The 23,041-nt window shown below is 38.2% G+C and overlaps 1 protein-coding gene across 1 annotated transcript; it reads right to left on the reverse strand.

The window, feature by feature from the left end:
* Window positions 1-733: 733 nt before the first annotated feature.
* On the reverse strand, window positions 734-18,014 carry LBR (lamin B receptor). Its single transcript, XM_084512549.1, has 14 exons — window positions 17,860-18,014; window positions 13,606-13,780; window positions 12,325-12,513; window positions 11,175-11,258; window positions 10,627-10,804; window positions 9,823-10,019; window positions 8,977-9,031; window positions 7,885-8,079; window positions 6,319-6,422; window positions 5,815-5,940; window positions 5,543-5,711; window positions 4,516-4,596; window positions 4,290-4,412; window positions 734-3,145 (listed from the first exon to the last, which is right to left on the reverse strand). Exons 2-14 carry the CDS (start codon window positions 13,768-13,770, stop codon window positions 2,985-2,987), a joined length of 1,827 nt encoding a protein of 608 aa, XP_084368675.1. The 5' UTR covers window positions 13,771-13,780; window positions 17,860-18,014; the 3' UTR covers window positions 734-2,984.
* Window positions 18,015-23,041: the final 5,027 nt, after the last annotated feature.

Here is a 23,041-nt window from a genome sequence, read left to right on the forward strand (position 1 = left end):
ATACACAAAGAAGGGCGTTACAAGAACTTCAAGCACCAGGTATGTTTTATGTGGAAACCGTATCTCCCAAGATAACACTGGACACAACTCCATAATCAAAATGGATTCATTTCTTGGTTCATTCAACTCCTAGGTTTTACTTTTAAAAAGTTTCTGTCTTGGCTTAAAGCACTCTTCCAACCTCTCTTTCCAGTTACTAGGATTCCCTGAAATAGCTAATCCCATTTTTTCCTTTTATAATCTCACAGTCTCTTCTTTTTTACCTCTCCCCAAGAAACTTAGCACTGCTCTCTTCATACTTGACAACTAGATATGGAGCTGTATCAGCCAGAAGGAAGTTTCCTTCACACTTGCCGCTTCTTACGGTATCTGAGCTCTTACCTTTACACTTACTCGCCCTTCCTACATTAGCACAAAGAAAGCTGTTTTGGAGATCTGATGTCTTGTTTTCAAGAAACTACCCTGAATCACCTTTACGAGAGCTGTCCCATGCTGTGAGCGTAAGTCTTGCAGTCTGGCCAGATATTTGCCTTCTAAGTCAATAACCAAATCTGTTACAAAAAGAAACTGACATCTTTTAAATGGATCGATCTCCTCTTCTTGAAATTTCCAGAGAAAAACCACCAGTGAGAAAGGACCTTTGATTCATGTTACTAGGTAAAGACGCACGTTTGCCATTGTGAGTTTTTAATCAGACACCACCATAAACTAGCAAAAAAAATGTACTACAAAATTTTAAGCAAGAGCTTTATTTTAGCTTATAGGCTTGTTTGTATTAAAAACAATTACTTCAAAATCAAATTCACATAAAACTCAGCATGTAAATGAACAAACTCAAGTTATTATCAATCAAGATCTGTTTCTGAAATAAAAGGAGTCTGAATTACATTTTAATAATCTTGTAATGGCAACAGATAAAATTGGGATGGCAGTAGCATCTCAGAGTTCACAGGGTGAGTTAAAACGTCCCCAGCTTCAGTATAGTTTTAAAACACCAGCTGCAGTTAAAACACCAGCTCGTGCAGATAAATGATTGCTACGTTTCCCATTAACCCACTGAGCAATCATAAAAAAAATAATCCCAGTTTCATCTGCTACTTCACAGGAGTGAATGCTCTTCAGTGTTGTTACAGGCACTGCTCTTTTTCCAGCAAGCAACGTACTTGTCCTAAAACATTTTCCTTACAACATCAAAATACAGATTTTCTGAAGACACTCGAAAAATCAAGCTCAGCAAGCTACATTATATACACTTTAAATGTACAATTACCATTAAAAACGTCTGTGTACAAAAAGAGGATTTTTAATTAAAAAAAAGAAACTCCACATGCTAAATTTCAATTACATCAACATTTCAAGAGAACTGACCATAATTAAAAATAGCAACATTCTGATTTGTTAATAACCTTCCCACAAGCAACTGCAAATGTACCTGCAATTCCTTCTCTACTACACATTTAAGATTCTAATAAGCTTTGAAAGAATTTGTGCTATAAACCTCACTTATGAAGTATGTGAAAAGTTATCAGTTGTGAAGACAGAATAGTAGTTCTAGTTAATCAATACAAGATTATTTCAGTAAAATATAAAATTATTCTACTTAAGTAAATACTGAAATGGCATCTGATTTACAGCCAGTTAGACAAAGAACACAGCTAATGACTAGAACACATACATCAGTTAAAAAGTCAAATATATACAAAAATATATTAGGAAGTGGTCAAGTTAAACCACAGGCTCATGTAAAAAATGTTTTAAATAGCAGTAGCAAAAAATAGCTATTTTCTCTATCTGCAACAGTACAAAAGGCAAAACCTACATATGAGGTAGCAATGCCAAATTCAAAAAAAAAACTTTGGAATGAGGAGCACTTCCTACATTTTCATAGCATATCTGTCATGAACACTTCAATTGTTTTGAGAATTAATACATTAATTTACAAAAATCTTTATTAAATGAACTTTTTTTTAATGGCTGGAAATTGATTTAGTTAAAAAATGTCTCCTGCTCCTAAAAAGGTTATCACATTTTCAAATCCAAACACTGTACAGCAAAAACATGGAAGCTTTATTATACACACTCAGTAAATGCTATGGTACATTAAGACATATTTTACAAAGATTGGAATAAGCCAACTATGGTCATTTTACTCTTTTCAGTCATGCATCATTGCAACTTTTGCTACCCCTGTGTTTGTTTCTAGATGCAGGATTAGGATTAGCTACTCACTTCTTCAGCTCCATTTGCAGCTGAAGTGAGCGCTTGTATCATCTACCTTCAGGAATCTGAGCCAGAAGTGTGGCGTCCCTCTAGAGGGTCCAGGGGCAGCACAGAGTCCCTCTTGGCCCCTGTTGAAGTTGCTTCAAGAATAGTGAGGAAGTATTTGTGCCCTCCTCCTCATTCTGTCCATTCATCCCTTCTACAGACGCTGGTCAGAAGGGGGCACCTGAACCTTCCTGACCAAAAATCCCACTAACAAAAAAGCTAGAAGGGGGAGGAATCTTGCAGGGGCTGAATTTTCCACCTGTAGCTTCACTGACCAAAAAGCACTGCCTGCTCCTCCAATTCAGGCAAATAAGTCAGACATCTGAAGTTAGATGGTACAAGTAACACCAAAAAATTATCTGGGTGGAACTTCCATGTTTATTGTATTAAGAAAATAATATACTTTACATCACAGTGCTTAATTAACGTAATAAAAAAATGTGTAAACTCAGGATTCTAAATAAAATTTAACTTGAAAAATTAGGGCTCCAAGACTTTTTAAAATTCACAATTTTTTTTTAAATTGAGGTCACAGACAGTCAGTTCACATAACTCACGGATTTAGGATTACTTGCAAATACTCGTTGATGCACTCCACTGTTTGGTCACTTTTTTTTTTTTAAAGCCTAAATAAATTGACCAAGTGCAAAGGTAAGAGGTATATTTTTATTTGCAAAGAAACTTTAGAAGTAATTTGCAAAACAGATATCTGGAGCGCTCTAGTAAATGTAAGGAAATATGCGGTATGGTACACGCTGACAATACCTTTCCCATGCCAAGCCATACTTTTTCTTACAATGATGTTCATCACGAGCTTCCCGATGAACAAGCAAGCAGATGAAATAAATCACATAGAAATATGGCAAAATGTGATTAAAACCTGCAGAAAAAAAATGTGAGGAACATCATTTTTAATACATTAAAAATACCAAAAATTTTAGTTATTAACACGTGTTGACGTAAACTCATTACAAACTGAAGCACCTTTTACTCATTGTAGAGTATCAAACATTCATCAGGATGGTACAACTATTGTGACATATTTGCACATAAATGCGCTCCCCCCCCGCCCCTCCCCAAGTAATAATCCTTAAAATTCATAGTCTTAAAATCCACCAACTTCTCCCTCAATGTCTGTAAAGCTGTCCAATATCTAAGTTCTTTAGCTATCAAACACACAAATAGTTAAGCTTCTGCAGCACAGGGCTGCCACATACGAGCCCCCCAAGGTTTTCTCTGTTTTGTAGGTAAATAGTAAACTCTACCTTTGCTCAGAGCACACTAAACTTCCCTCCCACTTCCCCCAAGCAGTTACTGGCAGAGAACTCAAGTCCATCATTTTCATGTAGGAACCCTCTTCCAAGATACAGTCTGCAAGTGTATATGCTAATCAGTATTGCCTAATTTCAATTAAAGTCCAAAATGTCTGGAGGTACACTTCAACTCCAGCAGCCTGTCCTTGCTGATGCTCCTGGTCAAGGCCCTAACCACTTGGTCAAAGACCCACTCTTTTGTAACTGTGTATGTCTCACAGCCTGCAAAAATCCAATTGTGCCACGAGGTGGAGTAGGTCTGCCTCAGAAGACCTGCCACGCTCTTTTTTGTGTTTTGATTTATGTGTTTTATACACGTGTTTGTATTTATTTATTTATTATTGCCTTGAGGCAAGTGAGGAGCCCAAAGCCATTTTTCTAACTTGAAAGAACTTTGCAACTTTCTAGAAACTCTCTATGGAAACGCTATAGCACAGCTAGTAGCCTTAAAATGAAAAAAGTAAGAATTTATTAGCAAACAAACCCCAGCATTATTGAATGACCAAGTGTCAGAACTAAGTGTCAAATCTATATTAAGATATAAAGGAGAAGATTTAAGAGAAAATAGGTGTCATATCAACCTTGCAACATGTAAAGCTGCCATTCATTTAATTCCAGCTTTTATCATCTCATAATTATCACTTTGCATTTCAAAACCAGTCAGATGCCAAAACAATTTAAATAAAATCCACTTTCATTTTAGGAACTTACCACAGGGTAGGGACCATGCTAATGCCATGATGATGTCACCGAGATAATTAGGGTGACGGACAAAACCCCACCAACCTGTAACAAGAAGCCCTTTTCCAGTTGCAGTGGGTATGAATTTCAGATCTGTGAAGAGAGTATTGTAGTCAATACAACAATGAAACGTGCACATCAATATTCCAAAGAGACACTGTAAAGCAAGTTGAAGAAATCAAAAAAAATCACTTACAGGCCAATTTGGGATCTGCTGGATTCCTTCGGAAACTATTTTTCTGAGAATTTGCACTACGGAATATGTAATACCCAATACCTGAAAAAAAAAATATTTATTTTGCGTATTCTGTGTTTTCTGTTTCCTGACCTTCAAAAGCATTCATATGCCTTCTGTCAGTCTTATTACGTTGAAATCAGTTATGTCTCTGAGGAAAAGACATTCTCCAGATCTCAGAGCTCTAGCAAGGCAGAAATGCTACTGGAAAACTGTGTTCTGTGTGCTTTCACAAGTTAATGATCAACTTCTAAGATCTAGTAGGAGCTGTATTTTTGCATCGAGCTTTAGATTTGTATCTGAAGAGGATCACACACATTAAATGTATGCCTTCGCTTTCTAAGTGTTTCAATTTTGTCAAGCTCACAATTAACTTTTTATTTCAAGTTCACTACTTAGATAAAAGGAACAAACTAGAAGGCCACATCGGTGCAAATCTAAGGTCCCCTGAAGACATGAGATCCATTCTCAAGTTCTCAGCTGGAAGATTATTTCCACTGAGATGTGTGGAAATAGTGCCTATATATATATTGGGCATTGGGGAAGGAGATAAAAATTAACAAAAACAAACAGCAAAACCTCTTTTCCCCTAGCTTCAATAAACTGTAGCCAACAGGGTTTTTTTTGTTGTTTTTAGAAGAAACACTCAAAGTAGGAAGCAATACTTTTCCAGATGTGATGTTAAAACGCAACTGCAACACTCTATTCTATGCATTTTAAGTTGTAACTCTGTCTAGATTGTATCCATCTAAAAATGTTTCTCAACCGAACAAGATAGGTGTCCAGATTCTCCTTTATCCTTCCTTTAATAATATCATATCACATTCTTTGTTTTAAACAATAGCCAAACACATGCGTCCTCCAACTGTGCTTAACAGAGAAAATATGATTACTGCATCCCAGTGGAAGCTCCCCCACCTTACAACTCAAATTAACAGTTAGTACTACATTGTCACTATCAGTAACATTAACATCTACTATAACTTACCATTCAGAATAATAATTGCAGCAGCAGCAGGCCAAGAAATTGCAGTAGGATGTCCAACTAAATAGAAGGCCTGCAGACTGTAGACAAATGGAACCCATACCAAATCTCCAAATGCGAGCATGAATCCAAATCCATCATGGGTAATATCCATTGTAGTCAGAACAGCTTCCTAGAAACATGGAAGATGCAATTTAGAATTCACAAAGCCTCATTATGTAAACACTGCAATTAGAAACGGTTTCAGTTTAATACAGGGTTGAAGGTTTATTTACCTCATTCCAAAGAGCATCTACCACATAAAGAAGCTGAAAGCTGTTCACGAGTATCATTGACAGAGATGGCATACTCTGATTATGTATCTTCATCTCAGCCAAGAGCATCACCAAGTTTATAACAACCTAGTTAAAAAAAATATTTTATTACAAGTTTTCCTTGTAAAAGCAAGTGTTTTTTTCGATCATACTATAGTACATTTTAATATAGATGGTTTGACTGGTACTTAAATTAAAAAAAAAAAAAAATCTGTTCAGAGACAACAGTTTGTAACTAACCACTTTTCTGAAGCAGTAGCCTCAGCATGAGTACTTTAAAAAGAAGTTTTCATTTTTCACAAACCAAAGAAATGTAGGATTTGTAGTTGTCCTAAAGTAAATAAAAATAGTCATTACAAATTTATCAACATAAAACTGTGTATTTTTCCTGTTTTTAAGTAAATATTGTATTCTTAGCATCTATCATGGAAAAAAGTCACGAAGTAGCTCAGATTACTGACTCACCCAGCCAATTAATCCTGGACGCAACTCACAAAAGTATTTAAGGTCAAAACTGCCAATACGAGGGTTCAATTCATGTCCAGTAAAGAAGTCGTAAACAAGATACCCTGCAGATGAGACACACTCCTTGTTAGAAATATCAGTCCTTTTATCCATCACTATGTTCCCTATAAGGCACTTGCTACTCTATACTAAAAGTACTGTCATTATAAATAAAAAAGCAACATTTTGGCAAAAAATATTTGAGAGTATATGCAAAGTATGAAGCAATGGTTTGTATTTTAAGAGATACAGGTATCTTATTTATTAGAAGGGCTAAACGCTTCAGAAGTTACTGTAGTCTTATCTCTCTTTGACTTTATTCCTTGTTTTCAGCCTTACCCTGAAGATCATCCATGATGATCTTAATACCAAGTTATTCCACTTTTCTTCCTACTTCTTTACTCTTCTCTGTGAATAATTCCTTTAGCCATGACAACAACCCGCGTATCAAGAGAAGGACAAGGAAAATACTACCTGAACTTCTAGACACCCTGCATTGAGTTAACAGCTAACAACCACTGTTACTTCTAGTTCTGTACCTGACTTCCCACTGCCAGAATGTCTTAATGTCTTAACTGAAATGTCTTTTCAGTTTTTCCTTCCAGTTGTTTCTGGAAAAGTCCCACCAACTGGGGTACTATGAAGATAACTACATAAGCCTCTTCACAAATACAGAAAAATTAAAAAACAAAATCAAAACTCTTTTCTCGTAAGTACAGGACTAGACCAGCCAAGACATTTTTAAGTGTACTAGTTTGGGTCGATATAGTGTGCCAGTTTTGGCTGGGGTATAATTAATTTTCTTTAAAGTAACTTCTATGGTGCCAAGTTTTGGATTTGTGACCAAAACAATGTTGATAACACATTTTAGCTATTGTTGAATAATGCTAATATAGCATCTAGGTTTCCTTTATTTTTTCACTCTGCCCCTCCCAGCACATAGGTTGGGTGCAGAGAAGAGGCTGGGAGAGAACAAAGCTGGGGACAGGTGACCCAAACTGACCAAAGCAATATTCCATATAATGCAACATCGTGCTCAGAAAAATAAAATGGGAAAAAGGGGGGTAGGAGGAGTATGGGGGACTTGCCAGAGGTTGCCATTACTCGCCATTACTCAGGGACTGGCTCAGCATCAGTTGGCTGGTGGCAAGCAATTGCTTTTTGCCTTTTTTTTTTTTCTCCCCCTTTTACTTGTCTTTATCTCAGGCCCATGAGTTTTTTCCACTTTTGCCCTTCTGATTCTCTCCCCCACCAAAACAGGGAGAGTGAGCAAATGCATGCATGGTAGTTAGCTTCTTGCTGGGGTTTACCCATACCAGTAACTTGTGCAAGATAATCCAACAAAAAAAATTTAAGTGTTTTACAGTATCTGCATATGAACAAAAATGCCAACTTGCAACATTAACACTGCATTTGGAAAAAGCAAGAGTTAGTACTACAATAACCTGCCTTAAATCTAACCTTTAATTCATAAATACAAAACAGTAGCAAATAACTGTAGGGAAATTATCCAAAATATTAACTCACCAGAATTTCCACCTGGTGCTAGGTCTTCCTCAGGTGCTTTCAGGGACCGGATATACAGATAAATGCTCAATCCCATAGAAAAAACTGCAGCTGATACTGCAAACTGCAGGAAGTGTTCGTACAAATAATGAAGTTCGAATTGAAAATATAATAATATTCCAATAATTGCAGCAGTCAAAACAAAAGCATAAAACCCTAGGGGATGTAGAAGAAAACCATATTAGTAAAAATTAAAAAAGAAAAAAGTGAAGTCATTCTTAGAATCTACCCAGTCCTGCCTGTCTGCATATTTACTTCCAAGATTTAAGTGTTTACCAGTATTGTAGCCCTATTCCATCTTAAAGTGAGATTTAAAAATGGTGCATCTTACAAGACTATGACAAAACACCACTGAACTTATTAATGTAATATTTTAATTCCTTTACCAACAGGCAGTGTCTTTGAACTGACTATGAATCAAATAGGTGGTCTGGAACACCTGGTGAGGCAAACTACACTCTCCTCTTTAAGCCAGGAAAAGCAGGACTGCTCAAGGGTGTTGAACCGTACTCTAAACTTACATGTAGGTGAGAAACTTGCCTGATAAATAGGAAATGAAATCATAGCTGAACAAAGACTCAGAACTGTTCTTTGACAGGCAAGAACATCCTAGATCAACTACAACACACTTTTTACTAGTCTGTAAATCAGAGACATCCAAAAAGATGACCTAAGAAACATGGGATAACATTTCTTCAGATCATTCCTGAACATCTCCTTTTTGTAACAGTCATTGTTACACAAGCATTCTTAACAATCCAATAGGTAACTGCCTATTTAGCAATTATGTAATGAATATGACAAGCGTCACCAAGCACAGCTGGATGGTAAAACAGATGCCCTGCATAATCTAATGCCTTGCTCTTGTGGCAGTTAGTTCCTTCATTACTAACCATCCTGCTCCAAAAAGAGCCTCATGTTTCATGATAAATTTACAACAGATATCTAGGTTAACTATAGAGTGCATTTTTCTTTATTTGTTATCATTAATTTGTGGTACTGAGCACTACAAATCAGGTAGGGGGTTCAAATTTCAGAACGAGCACATCTTACCATTTATCCTGTACTGCAGTTTTGTTCCATTTGAAAGAGGTAGGCCTTCCACAACCTAGGAAGGACAAAACAATAATGTTTCAACAAAATAGTTTGAGAGCACTGGAAAGGGAAGGACGATCACGGACATCTCCATCATCACCACCACAAATCAAGTTAACTAGCTGGATGTATTCAAATCTGAAGACCATGCACTGTTTTTAAAAGCACACTTTGGATATCAAAAGAAAAAGGGTACCAGTTTCAAATAAAAAAAATAAAATCTTATTCCTAGCATCAAGAAAACAGAGCAGCAGCTCCACTCATTTTTAACAGGTGTACCAACAGAACAATTTGGCAGACTGATCTATTTATTCTAGTATTCTTTCAGAACCTGGCAATATCCCTTAAGTCACAAGAAGACTGTAATAGACCATTTGCCTGATTAATATGGCTAGAATAGTTAATATGATCTTCCATGCTTTAGAAAGTAATCTTAATTTCTGGGAAGTTTTTTTTCTACTGAATATCAGTAACTGAAACTGGGTAAACAGTTTTCGGGTTTAAAAGTCAGATACCTGGAATTCTTCTAGAATTCTGCTACGTAAATTTTATCCATGCTTTGAATTGCTATGTTATGCTTTCTGCCTCTTCCACTATAGAACTTATGAAATGCATAGCCATTAATTTCCTAACAAACTGTGTTCTCTTAAGCTTAGAGAAATCAGCAGTAGCTATCTGTCAGCTTAATATGAAAAAGAAATTAATTTGCTTTCAAAAATCACTGCATTATGAACATACCTCATCTTTCAGCCTAACTCACAAATCAACTATCCATAAAGATGCAATTGCTACTGAACAGCTTACCTTTCCAATCGGCAGTAAGTAGAACAGAGCTTGAAGGAAAAACCACAGAAGAAAGACACCAAACACCCTAGCTTCCCAGAGACTTTCAAGTGCTGGCATAGGAGGAGGGAAGTTCATAAGGCTGGGGTCGTCTTGTTCACACATCAACAGCAAGTAGAATACAGTAGCAGGTAGGAAAAATATCAGCACAAAGGTCCCTGTAAACAGACATAATGCAGTATTAGAAGATAAGCATGAGAGCATGAGAAAAATTAAAAAAAAAACAACTACTTTTGATCCCACTAATAAAGCTTGATACTAACATTAGCAGCACAGAAATCATCGTCTATCCCTGCAACAAGACAGCAGCAATCCCTCAATCACATAATAGGATACAGAGACATTCCTCTCACTCCCACAGGGGGTCACATAACCAACCCAAAGGATTGCATCCATTACATCCCTTTAAAACTGTCAAAACAACAACAAAAAAGTATAAAGAATCACGAATCAAACTACCAGGTTTGAAGCACTTAGCTTTAAAAATGTAAAAAACTTTGCTAGTTACTTCCGATAAGATTTATAAAATACTCAAATCTCACTGTGCAGGATCAAGATCTCCACAACATTTCACTAGAGAACCATATGTTAGAGCATTTCTTTGACTTTTACCAAAATCACTCTAGACTGTGACTGAAGCACTGTCATATGATTCTGGAGTCTGCAACTAAGGCCCAGAAACAGGAAAAACAGTCCTTCATAGGACAGTATGGTCAATAACTAAAAAATGTGAAGTTCTACTATTACTAAAATTTGCACACATACCAAATCTTCCACCAAACTCCAGTTCTTTTGTTTTTGATGATACTTTCTCAGTAGTTTTTACCATCTCAAAAACCTTTTTCTCTGAATATATCTCTTCTTTTTTCTTTTCTTCTTCTCTTGGACGCAAGCTGTACTGATCAAGCACACGCTCTATTTCCAGGTCTGGTTTCAATTTTTGCTGATAATGCATGAATGAAAAGATTTTACTAAAAAAAACTAGTTACTTTACCTTATTTTACTCAGGACATTATTCATTGTAACACAACAATATACAATATATTCTACTTCTACACACTATTTAAACATACATTTTAAATTAAGAACCCGCTAAACCCACTATCACTGCAATCATGTAAGTCAAAATTAAATACTCAGCAGCTGTTCCAGTGTGGGTTATCCGTTCCCACCCTCTTCCCTTCTGGTCTAACCATCAGTTATTCTGCTCCGTGCATTAGCTAGCCATCAGGAATAAAGAACTGATTTGACTGAAAAAATCACTTTCTATGGACAAACATTAAAACATAAAACAACATTCTCTGCGGTTATACCTCCAAGATTTTGCTGGATGTGTCATTTCTCTCTGTGCTGTCAGGTTCACCATTGTACCTTCTGGTGTTGTTTTCACTTGGTTTCTGATTAAAAGAAATATAATTTTAGCTTTCTGAAAATTTTATCTCCATTAAGTGCAAGTATAAAGTGAACAATTAAGGACACTAAGGATCTAGTTTGTTTCAACTGAAACTGCTCTGGTTTCCTCCACATGAAAACAAGCAGGTTCAACATCCTAAGCACAGACAGTTTCAGCTCAGAAAGAAGGGAAGAAAAGCCATTTAAAAAAAGGAAAAGGTTGCTATGCTTTTTGCTTTTTTTAATTAAGAGTGGAATTAAGAGGTAACTTGGAAACTCTATTTTTAATTCATCAGTAGGAAGTGCCAAGTACAAAATACATGCATATTTAGTAATATTATTAAAACAGAGGAAATTTCAGAGTCCTGTACATGGCAGTGCTATGCACGAGTGTGAAAGTTGGGTTTTCTATTAAACAACCTTCTAAGAAATTCTCTTCCAAAAACACTCTAATCTATACAACTGGAGGAAGACAACTCATTGTTGTGTTTTATTTTAACACAAGCTTTGTATAAAAGGACCAGGTCATTAGTCATAAAAAACAAACAAACAAACAAAAAACCACAGATCAATCCAACTTCTCAATTAAAAGCCAGAAGAACAACGATATTTTAATCTTTTTGTCCAAAGTGTAACCACTGGCTACAAGCTACTTAAAACGAACACATGGTCCGTTCAATTTAAGGTGGTTTGGTTTAGTTTAAGCCCAACTAAAACTAAGGTCTATTTTCAATAGCAAATAGCAAAATAATTTCCAGTTCTAGGGACCACATCTCAGACAGGTATTCATGTGAAGACATCTTAAGACTACATGGGGTGGAAGAAACACTGTTTACAGTACTACCGAATTCATACAGAAGATTTCGATTTCTTCACAACGTGGCAAGCTAGAAAGCCTATTTGCTAAGTAATAAGGCATTTCTATGATACGTTTTTGCACCTAATTATGTTGTTCAGGAAACATGAAGTACACCTGGCTCTTACAGTAATAAACCCAGTATAAATAAAAATATGTTTTGGGGGAAAAAAGTGATGCTGCAACCAAGAACAAACAAGCAAGCAAAACAATACCAGTAGAGCTAAATTGGTTTCCTGAATAATTTTCTTTTTGTCATCTTTATGTTCTCTGCTTTGGGAAGAAGAACGGCGTCTGCCTTTTGCTGGCCGACCAGGAGATCTAGATCGAGACCTGCTAGTACTTCTTCTGGAAGGAGAACTTGAAGAAGACTGGCTCTTCCTGTGCTTGAACGATGATTGGGACTAACAGAAAAAGGGGAAGAAAGCAAAATCTTGTCTTAGACACTCCAAAGAATAGCTTTAGAAGCATTATTTTTTTGTGAAGACGACTCTGGCATTTAGTTTCACAGAACTATCTTTTCATTTTTTTTAATAGATAATGCACAACAGTGTTAAGAAAAAGTAATTATAGCACACTCATTTTGCTGGTAATACCTAAATAATCCTGTCCAAAGTCCAACTGCTGACAATTCCTGTCAAAGCTACAGAAATCAGGACAATCTATAAATGTGAGCACCAAACTCATAAGCCTACTATTCACTTAAGCCTTTGTATATGACTTCCATTAAGGCTACCATTTCATTTACTTGGCTTTATTAATACATTTGCCATGTCAAGATGCAATGATCTACATAATGCAACACAACTCAAATGTGAAAAAATTAAGTCAGCTAAAAATCATTATATTAGATATGAAAAGTGATTCCATAAGGTTTTCCCCACAAGTATACATTTTAATTTCTCAGTGGAGTCTGCAATTCTGATTTTGCCATGTAACAGTTACACAATACAACTTTCATAAGGCACAAACGCTTTACAACAAAGGAAGGTACTTTCTCAGAGTTAGCTAACCTGCAAACAAAGTAAACAAGTTAGAAACTCTTAAAGCAATGAACAACTTTTTCTAGCTCAAGCCCAAACCATTTTGTCCAAAAAGAAGCCAGTCGCTCACACACACTGCCAGTAAAAGGTAAAAGTATAGTTCACCTACATTAATATCAAGCCTCTAATTACTGGCTTTCTAAGGTACCTGAAAATAATTTTTATAAGCAATCTCTGTATTATAGAGTTCCTGAAGGACGTTTTTCACCCCAAAGGTATCACTGCTTTTACAACTTAAAGAAAATAATGACGCTTCTTTAAAAACACGGACAGTATGCTGAACTTGAGATGCCCCATAATGAAGAACTATTGTTTAGCACCAATTTCTTGGAGACAGTTAATGAAAAATATGCAAAACAACTATGCAATCATAAATTGTATTCTTATCTGCATCACAAAAATCAATATACCCTTCCATTAGCAATACTGTTATTTCTGTGAAGGCATACTCACCTTTATATCACTTTCTTTCAAAGCAAGTTCAGTCCCATCTTTGTACTTAACAGTATAAAGATGAGTAACATCATCGTAATTAGTCACTTGTACTTCATAATACAGGACACTTCCTGGCCAACGACCCATCACCACCTCGCCATCAGCAAACCTTCGGTTCGGCATTTTCCAAATCCTAGAAAATAAGTAAGTTAATAGTTATGACGTCCAAATATTAAGCTTATTTTTTTCCCCTACTGTCTACACATCATTTAGGCTGGAAGAGGGAAGCTTTAAAGTAAATAACTCTTCAGCTTAAATATGCAAAAAGCTTCCTGATTAAAAAAAAAAAAAAGTGATGCATTTCCCAAATACTAGACAGAAGAAATAGGTTTAAAATAGAGCAAAGACTGTAGTTAGATGCTACGAAAAATGTTCCAAATGCATTAATAGTACATCTAGATAATTCTTCTACATAATCTCCATCAAAGACCATCAAAAGCAGGCTATATATTTGACCCAGTACATATATGTAGTTGATTCTATCTAGAGGGGGGAAAAAAAGTAAATGAGACGACATCTAAACATCCTCTAACCCTCCTTTTCTGTGGTTCTAAAAAATTACATAAGCTTTCATCCCTAAATGCGAAAATAACATGTTATTATTTTAACCAGTCTATTCCATACATGTTACTTGCCCAGGTTGCCCAGAGAAGTTGTGGAAGCCCCATCCCTGGAAGTTTTCAAGGCTGGTTCAATGAGGCTTTGGACAATCTGGTCCAGTGGAAGGTGCCCCTACCCACAGCAGGGGGGCTGGAATTAGAGGATCTTTATGGGGACCTCCCGACCCAAACCATTTTATGATTCTGTGATTAGCCACATTACTTATGCCTTTCAATTTGTTACGACAAACATTCGAAAGCTAGGGAACACCAGAATTCTGGCTCCTATACGGATTGAATATTTTCTTTTTTCCACCTATTTCATCCCTGTCTGCACCATAAGGTTTTTACTTGATTTTAGCAGAATATGGCTTAACTGACTACTGCCCTTGGTCCCCTGTGCTGGCGTACTGAAAAAACTGTAACTTGAAATCATGCCTTTAAATATAAAGCCCTGTGAAATACTTTGAAAAGTTCCTGATATTAAGCTATTGCCATCTAAAAATAAGTAACTATACTAAAAGGTATTCTTATTACCTGAAATTCTGACTCAGGTCTCAACATAGAGTGAGGGTATCTTACAAATCTAGGGTAAAATACACAGAAACTTACATGCTATCACCATGTGTATAATGAACTTTGGAACTTGAAATAGAAAAAAAAAATCAGCAAAAGTTTCTGTTTCAAAGCATTTTTTAAATCTTGTTTGCTATGTGAAGCCCCACAAAATGATTGGAAAACAAATATTGAACTAGATACTCATTCATTACACATTAACTAACCTGCAGCAAAAAATCAGGTTCTTTGGCAAACCATCATAACGCACTGGGGGCAGAGCTAAAGAAGGCTGTTCAGTCAGCTTTACTTTTGGCACTGCCTGATGTTCCTGCTGTTGGTACATTTTATACCTGTGTAGGTCTCCACATCAGAAAGAAAACAAGAACTCAGCAAAATTGCCTCATTTCCTGTTAATATCATGATTTGCTTCAGAACAGAAATAGCTGACCATCCTCTTCGCTGTATAATATTTCAGGAAGTTAAGACAGTAAGTTTTATCAGTTAATTTCACTGCTGCTTGCCAATCAGTAAAATTGGCACCTCCACGAACTTAAGAGGTCTAGTCCATGTTTGTACTGTAGGCACAGGCTCTTCCAGCTCATCTGTTTTCTACCAACAGTTTCTTGCCACAATCCCTTGTTACTTTCTTACTCTTCCTGAATTTCAATTCATTCAACTCTGTCTCTTTCCAGAGAGTTTAACCCCCTTAAACTGCATACCCTTGTTCCTTACGACTCTATGAAATACAATTTCTCTACTTTCATCTGAAATTCTTTTCATCCTCTCCTTGGTCCTACTTAATTCCCTGGGGGTTACTGCCTTTTCTGCCCTTGTTCACTGAATGAGTTGCACTTCCTCATCACCACATTTGGGCTCAAGATTTGATCTCAATGTCACATCTGTTTCTGTGTCCAGTTCTCTTAGCCACAAGCCAACTCTCTCTAAGAGGTTTGTGTCTACTACAGCTCTTCCCCCAATCTCTTTCAGTTACAGCTTCCTCCTCCTCTTCCAAATGTAATCTAAGTTCTAGTCCTCTATACCAAGTCCAGGCACGAATTTCACCAGATGTCCTAACCCGATCTATGCCTTAAAATTGGTTCTTAAGATTTATAACAACCACTTAAAAATTAGATACATTTTTATAGGGATAATAAAATGCAACTCTCTGCCAAACTTCAAAGCTCAGCGTTTTAGTAGACAGACTGAAGATAAGGAAACCTTATTTAATTCTTTTTAAAAGGCAGCAAGACCTTTTCCTCCTCCAATCTTGCACTCAAATGGAGCTGGAGTTGGCTTTGAGAATTTAGAAAATGTGGTTGAAGCAGAAGAATCTAAAAAAAGTGTTAAGTTATTCAGCCTGAGATAGATCGCAGTGATACAAAATTCCAGACTAGTAAATTAATCTAAGCAAGTAAAAAGATTCTTTTCTGATTTGAAAGTGATAAAGAGTATTAATAATGGAAAGTTTGTTTCTTCCATTTTTCTCTAAATATTAAAGCTTCATAATGATGCCAAACCTTAAACACTAAAAAAAGTATTACTTGTTACCCCGTCAGAAATTACCACCTCCTGCACCAGTGTACACTCTGCAAGGGAGTTTTGCAATCCTCATTCCACATATCCCACTTCAAAAACCTACATCATTTAAAGGCAGCTTTCATCTCTTCAGATAACAAAAATCATTACTGGCATCAAAAAAAAAAAAAAAAAAAAAAAGAGAGATAGGATGCCTTAAAAACAAAACAACAAAAAATCTTGCATTTCAGAAATTAATTTTGAATTTAGCACTCTTCCAAGCTCAAACACATGTTTCTGATAATTTTCAGTGTATCAGAAGGCATCAGCTTACTGTTCACTGTGGTCCTATGCAAACCTTTTATTTAACTCAAAGGGCTTCAAAATATATATATATATGTCAAAATTATCTCCAAAGACAAATTATTTCATACAGCAAATGCTGCACTGAATAGGTACCTGAATGCAAGTAGCCTCAATGACTCCTAAGACAAAATTTGTGGGTTTGTTTTTTTTTGGAGTAATTATGAACTTCCTTAAGGAACTCGGCATCTAAGTAAATGGCTCAAAAGGATTTTGCATCCTCTGCCAAGTGAATTAATGCAGAAATGTCTGGAAGCTAAATTTGGTCAAGAAGAAAATAACTACTGACTGAACCCTAAACTGTTTGGTTCATGGTTCTAACTGTTTAGTTAGAGAAACATATTGCCCCATGGATCTATTTCTGGTCTTTCTTAATGACCCGCCCCCTAGATACGCAGAAAGGTATTTCAGTCAAGAAAATATGAATAAGAAGATGACTAGAGCTTGTAGTCCCTAGGAGATCACACCACAGCAGGTGCTGTGTTTTGAGAAATTAAAAAATAAAATAATAGCGGGGTTTCTTCTTGGAAGAACTGTGGGAAGTTCATATATAGCCAGTGATTCTAAGTATTAATTGCGACACCTCAACGCTGGTGGATAACGCTGTGTATGTCAGAAGAGGGAAAGTCGCTGCTGAACTCAACAAAGCGACCGAACGGCTAAAAACCAGCCAACCGCGGCCTCGGAGCCGTGCTTTTCACCGCTGACAGCGGAGAGGGAAAGCGCCTGAACCCCGAGCACCCAGGGGCGGCCGCGAGCCCCGGCGGCGCGCTGTTGACAGGAAGGCGCCCACACGCCGCAGGCGGCGGAGGCCCGGCCTCCAGGCCCCGCTGGGCGGCCCCGCCCGCACCGCCAGCCCGGGCCTGGCGCGGGGCCTCCGCCGCGGGGGAAGGGAGGGGAGGGGAGGGGCCGCGCCGCGCCAGGCCGCCCCTCGGCGCCCCCCCACGAGGGAGGGGAGGCCCCCGGGGCCGAGCGGCGCTGCGGCGGCGCGGCCCAAGCGCGGGGAGCCCTCCAGCAGCCTCCAAGCGGCGGAGCGCAGCGGGGCCCGCCAGGCCTCCCCGCGGCCCTGACGCCGGCGCAGAGAGGCGGCGGCGGCGATTGGCCGGAGCGCTGCCCCCGGGCAGGCGGCGGAGGCGGGGGTGTGTCCGCGCCCCTCCCGGCGCCGCCGAGCCCTTACCTGGCGGCCGGCCGCAGCGGGCCGGGCGGGACGTGGCCTCCGCCGAGCAGCGCGACCGGGCCCCGAGCGCCGCGCTCCTCCTCAGCCGCGGCAGGCGACGGTTAGGGCCGCGCAACGGTCCGGCCTCCGGCCACGCCCCCCTGCCCGGCGCCAAGCGCGCCGATTGGCCGGGCCGCGCGGTTTGAATCGCGGGGGGCGCCTCGCCATTGGCTGCCGCGCGATGGCGCGGTGCGGGGAGGGGAGGGGAGGGGAGGGGAGGGGAGCGCGGCCTCCTCACGGCGGGCTCAGGCGGGGGGGTGGGCGGAGCGGGCTCGCCTCAGGCCGCCTGCGCCGCACGGCCCCGCCGCCTCCCCGCCAGCACAAAGGCGGCCGCAGCGTGCCCGGGGCCGAGCCGTAGTGAAACAGAGAGGCACTCTTCAAAAAAAAATAAAAAATAAATAAAAAATAAAATAAATAAAGTGCGGAGGGGAGGAGGGGGCGGCGCGCGTTTACGCTGTCGTTTTTGAGGCAATCTTTCTAGAAAGGTCACCGAAGCGGCTGGCATGTTGTGAAATCAGGAAGCCTCAGCCGTGGTTTTGGGCACAAAGAGGTGGTGGAGGAGTTAACGAGTGCAACGGGTTTTAAAAGGATTGCTCCCAAGTGTTGGGGTCTTGGGACAACATCAAGTCCTTTAATAGCACAATACAAACACGTTTGTACCGAGTTTACGGACCTCCTAAATTGTTTAAATTCTAGTGCAGGTTGACAAGTCATAGTCTAGGTTGAAAAATACCAGGCACAGGCAGATCCCAAGAGGACAAGAGCACTGCTTTGCAATATAGGAGACTAGCAACGCTACACAAAAACAACAAAATTATCAGATTAAAGAACAACAACTGAAACAAAACCTAAAAAGCTACACACCCATAACCATAAATAGGGCCCTTTGTAACCAACCATAAACTAGTTTTAAACTGAGATTTCTCACTTGCTTTTATTTGTGAGTTAACTGCACTTTAAAAAAAAAAAAAAGGTTGTAGCTTCCCAGCCTCTGGGAAGGTTGTAGGCTCCCCAGCCTCTTGTCCTCTAGTCTGTGTGTACAGCCAGGGTTGTCTAGTCCCAGGTGCAGAATCTAGCGTGTGCCCTTGTTAAACTTCATATTGATGGTGATTGCCTAGTTCTCTAATTTGTCAAGATCTCTCTGCAAGGCTTCTCTACCCTTAAGGGAGTCAACACCTTCTCCCAGTTTAGTGTTGTCCACAAACTTATTTAGTATAACTTGAAGTCCTACATCCAAGTTGTTTAACCTATAGAGCCAAAACCATCAGCTGTTTGTTCACCCATTGTATTACCTGTTTATCTAGCTGTATGGTGGACATTTTGTCCAGAAAGCTACTGTGAAGAAACAGTATCAAAAGCTTTACTGAAATCCAAAAAGATCACAAGTGGCTTCCCTTGGTCAACCAGGTGGGTGACCTTGTCATAAAAGGAGATTAAGTTCATTAAATAGGACTTTCCCTTAGTGACCCCATGCTGGCTGTGACCAATGACCCCATTGTCTTTCAGGTGTTTTTCAGTAACTTCCAGAATAATGTTCTCCATAATTTTACCAGGCACTGAAGAGAGACTGTCAGGCTTATCATTACCAGGATCTTCTTTCCTAGTCTTCTTGGAAATTGGAACATTTTCCAGCTTCCAGTCAACTGGGACCTCTCCAGATTCCCAAGACCACTGAAAAATAATTGAGAGAGGTCTTGTGATGACATCAGCCAGTTTTCTGAGTACCCTGGGATGAAGCCCAGCAGGTCCCATCAACTCATATGCGTCCAGCTGGAGCAGCCAATCCCACACAAGTCCAGGGTTGGTAGGGAATTTCTCATTACCACAGTCTCAGTCCTGCAACTCAGGGCTCCAGGGGTCCCAGAGTCCATCACCAATGTCAAAGACAGAGACGAAGAAAGCATTAAACATCACTGCTTTGTCTACATCTCTATTTGTGATCTTATTTTCCCAGGAACTATGTATTTATTTTGTATCCCTCCTTTTTAAAACAAACAAACAAACAAACAAACAAACAAAGGTTGTATTTTCATAGGCATTCATGTCATTTTTCATTATATAATGAAATAAAAGACATTTAAGTGAGATTAATGGTTTGATAAAAACAGAGTAACGTTTAAGCATCGATTTAAATAAGTGCTGTCAGAATAAATTTATTCTTTAGCTGCATGAAAGCAATCAGCTTTTATCTGAAAGACATTTAACAATTTACTATGTGAAAGAATGCAATCGAAGCTTCATTTCTGGCTTCAAATAATAAATGGTTTTAGTTCCAGCTAACTTTATGTTTGTTTATTTATTTATTTATTTATTTATTTATTTATTTATTTTACTACTGCACAGTTTACAATTATAACATTAAGAGCTGTTTACAGTAGACATCTAATTACAGCAACTAATGCTTGGAATGAGTCTGCTTCATTCTGTTGGCAACAGAGGCCTGCAATTAATATACTTAAATATGAAGATTTTCAGTTGTAATCTCATTTAGAGAATAAATATACTTTCAGAGTAATGGTTTTCTTTTGGATTTGTTTATTGAACCTGGATTAGGGAGCTGTAGTGCCATTTAGAGCTGTTTATTATCAAAAGGTTTACTGGCAGGCTTGTAATGGTATACATTTGAAGGATTGTTTTAGATATATTGATTGGACCATCTCAGATCAGCTATTAAATGGGACAAATGTGAAACCAATCAGACCTTCGTCTCCAAGATATTACCTGTGCACTACTGCTGGTTAGGTTGTCTGTGTCTCTATTATAAAGAACTCAGAAACAGAGAAATTTGCAATCAACACACAAAGCATCTTGATCCCACAACATAAACCTGAGAAAAGAATTCCCCAGCTTTTAATTTTAGCAATAAATATTAAGCACTACAATATCACATCTACCTGAAAAAGCAAGACACCCTTGTTCCCTTAAGATTTTGGTACTTCACACTTTAAGACTAGAGGCACTGAATTTAGTGTCTTATCTGTATTATCTTATCTTAACTTTAGTGTCTTATCTGTATTATCTTTAATTTAATGATTTAATCTATCAAAAGATATTTTTAAAAGCTTGGGAACTTTAATTGATGTTAATATTCCAAGACTTACAACTCAGAATTGGTGACAGTTTGAGTCCCCTGAATTGTTATTAACCAAGTTACTGCTGCCTGCAATATTACAAATAACTGGTAATATTGTGTGTACCAACTATTTAGCTAATACATCTGGAGGCTCATAAAAGCATCCTTTTTAAATGCCATATGAAAACTCAGGTCCCACAAAAGGGGCCACAGCTAAAGTCAAGTCTATGGAACTTAACTGAGGTAATATCCAACCTGTTTTCTTTAATTAATGATCTGTAAACACTTCCTGAAATGTGAAGTTCTACTATAAATCCTTTAACCTTTATTTTTCATTGTTACATAATATTTTTTACAGTGTATATTTTTTCTCTTTCTGTTTTTCGTTTTACAGAAAAATCTGATACTAATATCAGTTTATCTTTCACAGGGTTAAAAATATTTTAAATTCATCAAACCACTTCAGCAGCATTAAGGGTACAAAGATTTGCAATATTTGGGAAATACAGCTGTAGCACACTGCAGCAGTTGGTGCTGATCATGAACTCTCCTCAGTTTGTTTAGCTCTAAAAACCCCTCCAACATTTCTGTTCAAAGCTGATGTTTTTCAGTCACACATCTAATAGCCTAACTGCCCAGTGAATGTGCATCCGAACCATACCTAGCCATCTCTATACTTAAGACAAGTATTGCTGATACTTTATGGGGTATTTTGTTTGCTTGTTTGTTTTGTTTTTAACCACTATTTTTATAGGTAGTCTAGAAAGGCTTCAAAATACAGCCGTCCTATAAAGTTGCCAACCCAAAGCAAGTTGAGAAGCGTGATGATAAATGGCTTTAACGGAGGCTTCAGAGGTGGGTGGGGTAATTAGCTTCTATTTCCTCTCTTGATTAGCTCTTTGCCTCTGTGGAAGAAAACACCCATATGGCTCACAGACTTAAAAACTCCACCTTACATAAACACAAGCATTTATATACGTATGTGTCCTATATATATGTGCCTATTCTATACAGACTATAGAATGTGTGTGTGTGTGTACATATATATATATGTGTGTGTATATATATACACACACACACTACACTTTCTCTCCTTCTCTAGTATTATATATGATCAAATTTTCCTAGCCTGTCTAGTGAAAAGATCTCCACTATTTGCATTAGAGGAAGAAATCTCCCAGATGGCAGTTGCCTTCCCAACACACACAGCTGCTGCAGATGAGCATACACTGATGAACACATGCACCATGCATTTTGAATCATAAGATATAACATAAAAGAAAAGGCAGGCTCGATTTTGCTCATTGACAAAAAAATAATCACCTCTGTTTCTGAAAATGCTGTTGGAAAAACTAAGGACAATACATTTAAAAAAAAAAAAAACACGATTGTGAAGATTAAAGAATGTGAATGTGATCAGGCAATTTAGGGATAGTTTAGATTAGTGCATAGAATTTTATTTATTTATTTTTCTGTGATAGAATGGTTCTTTAAAAAGGAGCGGGAGTTTGGGGATTAACCTCTGAATTTTGTTGAACAGAATCTGTAGAGGCTGTGTTTGCACAGGCCTCAGTAAGGCTGGGGTTTCACCCTTAATCATGGAAGAAGCTTCCCATTATATCTTAATTTATAGCACATAAAATTTGAACTTAAAACCATATGAAGAAACTGCACACTAACAGACAGTGTGGCTCTGGGCAAATTAAGATGAGCGCTTGTATTCTGGGGAGTTTTGCAAAACGTTTATCTTCAGAAACAGCTTTAAAAAAAATATCCAAGGCTATCAACAAGTGCTGCGCTCAGCAATAAGGAGAGGGATACAGACACATGCAAACCAACGTCAGTTCTCTAAACAGGGGTAGGAAAAAAAACATTGAAACTTTGATCTCCACAGTAGTCCAAACTTCCTTTTTGTATTGTATATGAATTTATAAATAAGGCTCAGTATTGACTAAGGGAAGTAGATTCTTTGATTCTCTAAGCAATGAGTATTGAAATAAGAGTTTTAGCTACTGTATCTTTGGCTGGGCTGCTTACCTTCCTATTTTTGCAGCACGATTGTTAAATTAC

The sequence above is a fragment of the Aythya ferina genome (genome assembly GCF_964211825.1).
Source record: "Aythya ferina genome assembly, chromosome: 3".
Lineage (NCBI taxonomy): Eukaryota > Metazoa > Chordata > Aves > Anseriformes > Anatidae > Aythya > Aythya ferina.